This window comes from Neopelma chrysocephalum, unplaced genomic scaffold, assembly GCF_003984885.1.
Source record: "Neopelma chrysocephalum unplaced genomic scaffold, ASM398488v2 Primary Assembly neopelma1_191, whole genome shotgun sequence".
Lineage (NCBI taxonomy): Eukaryota > Metazoa > Chordata > Aves > Passeriformes > Pipridae > Neopelma > Neopelma chrysocephalum.
The window spans coordinates 226,053-228,076 of NW_020897853.1; the positions used below are offsets into that span (position 1 = coordinate 226,053).

At 40.3% G+C, this 2,024-nt stretch overlaps 1 protein-coding gene across 2 annotated transcripts in view; it reads right to left on the reverse strand.

The window, feature by feature from the left end:
* Positions 1-447: 447 nt before the first annotated feature.
* Positions 448-2,024, reverse strand: part of KIAA0586 (KIAA0586 ortholog) — a 72,969-nt gene continuing 71,392 nt past the window's right edge. For both annotated transcript variants that reach the window (XM_027702674.1, XM_027702675.1), the window contains exon 31: positions 448-811. In XM_027702674.1, the coding sequence (XP_027558475.1) occupies positions 666-811 (146 nt within the window). In that variant the 3' untranslated portion in view covers positions 448-665. The remainder of the gene's footprint in view (positions 812-2,024) is intronic.

Below are 2,024 nucleotides of genomic sequence, written 5' to 3' on the forward strand. Positions count from 1 at the left end.
AATTACATTAAAAATGTAAACAAGTAACCTTACCCACACAATCTCCCATTCAGAGATGTTTCAAGACAGAAAAAAAAAACCTTTAGGGAAATAAACACAAAAACGCTGAAAAATTCTCCTAATTCTAAAAAAAATAAATTCCTCATAATAACAATACAAACTCTAATGGTCTCTTTTACATGCAATGTTGAATTATTGGCTTGTCATAGCAGTCTTCTAAGGATGAACAGGCTCTGAAGATACTTAGAAACACAGTTTTCTTGCAAACTTTGGTTTCAAATATATCTCCCTTTTGCTCAACATTTTGACAATACTGATGTGATATTAACCAAGCATTTTTCCCCATCAGTGACACGGACCTTTGCAGTGGATTTTAATACCAATCACCTTCACCTGTAATACAATAAATATTTAAAAGGCCTTTATTGACTTAAACTCAATGATTCAGAAAGAACTGCAATTTATTTGCTTAAAAATACCTGATATATTCACAGACAATCACTGCCTTAATTTAAAACGATAACAAAATTATCAGAAAAACAGTAGAAAATAAACAGTGCTGAAAGACTGTTATTTTGATAGAACACCCAGACTATCACACTAGACAGACAAATGTACCAAGCATGAAATCTTTAGACAGTGACTGTCATAAGCAGCCATAAGCTTTAAAATGTGTCTGTCCCTGAAGAATCCGAGTCTCTCCGTGCACTGCTCAGACTCTGTGTCTCGTCTTCTGTGTTTCTGGCAGGCAGTTGCTCTGACACCTTGGCTGCAGAAACCTGGGGATTCAAATGTGGGGCAGCATCTTCTCCTAAAAAATAAAATAAAAAAAAAATTTAAAAAAAATTAAAAAAAAGAGAGAAAAGGAAAGAGGAAAACTGAAGTCATTATTTGCTGTCTGTGACAAATGGCTGAACTCTACTGAAGTCATGGAAATACAAGTACACAGGCACCCTTACTGTCCACAGTGCAAAGGGTGCTGCTTTAGCCATCAGAGTTCTTATCAGGCAACAAAGGGATGAATTTCTGTGCATATATAAAATCATAGAATCACAGAATGGTTTGGGTTGGAAGGGACCTTAAAGTTCATCTTGTTCCACCCCCCTGCCATGGGCAGGGACACCTTCACTAGACCAGGTTGCTCCAAGCCCTGTCCAACGTGGCCTTGAACACTTCCAGGGATGGGGGATCCACAACCTCACCCATCTGAATTGCAAGTGTGAACATCCCACAGATGGGATGAGAGAAGAGTCATGGGCAAAAATGAATGTATTTAGCCAGAGGAGGGAGATAAGGTGAATCAATTCATGAAGCAGGAAGAGCAAGGCATGGATCAGGCTGGAGACACAGAATGAAGGAAGACAGAAGAAATGGCATTAGAAGAAGAACAGCACAGCATTCACAAAACTACAGAAAGAGCATTTTGAGATTTCAGTTTTCCTGGGGACATTTAAGGGCAGCAGCTACATGCAAAACAAACACATATCTGAGTCCATGCACAACAGCAAAGGCTGTCTTGGAGTTTGTTTTCATTCCAGGAAGCTGTAACAATTCTCCCTTCCTCTGTGATAAACTAGGCAATTAGAACACTATTTTCCCAATAAAACCAAGAAGTTAGGCTTTCTTTCACCCCAGTTAATTATCTACTATGTCACTGAAGCAGTAATCTGCATTCATCTGACTTGCAGCAAAGCACGCTTCAAATGGCTAATTAAAACAAAAACCCACTGCTAAAATAAAATTCCATCGGGTGTTCTCCATGCCACAACAGCAGCCAACAGCCTGGGAAGTCAAACATGGAGTAGGCCAAAGACAGTGAAGCCATCATATGGGGTGACCTGTGCCAGCCAAGCCTGTTGCCATTCAGGAAGGCAGCAGGAGCACAGGAGCATTTTTTGTGTCCCCAGGGAATGAGAAAAGAGGGTCGGAGAGGAGAAGAGAGGGTTGGAGAGGTTGAAGAGGAGAGGGTCGGAGAGAAGAGAAGAGAAGAGAAGAGAAGAGAAGAGAAGAGAAGAGAAGAGAAG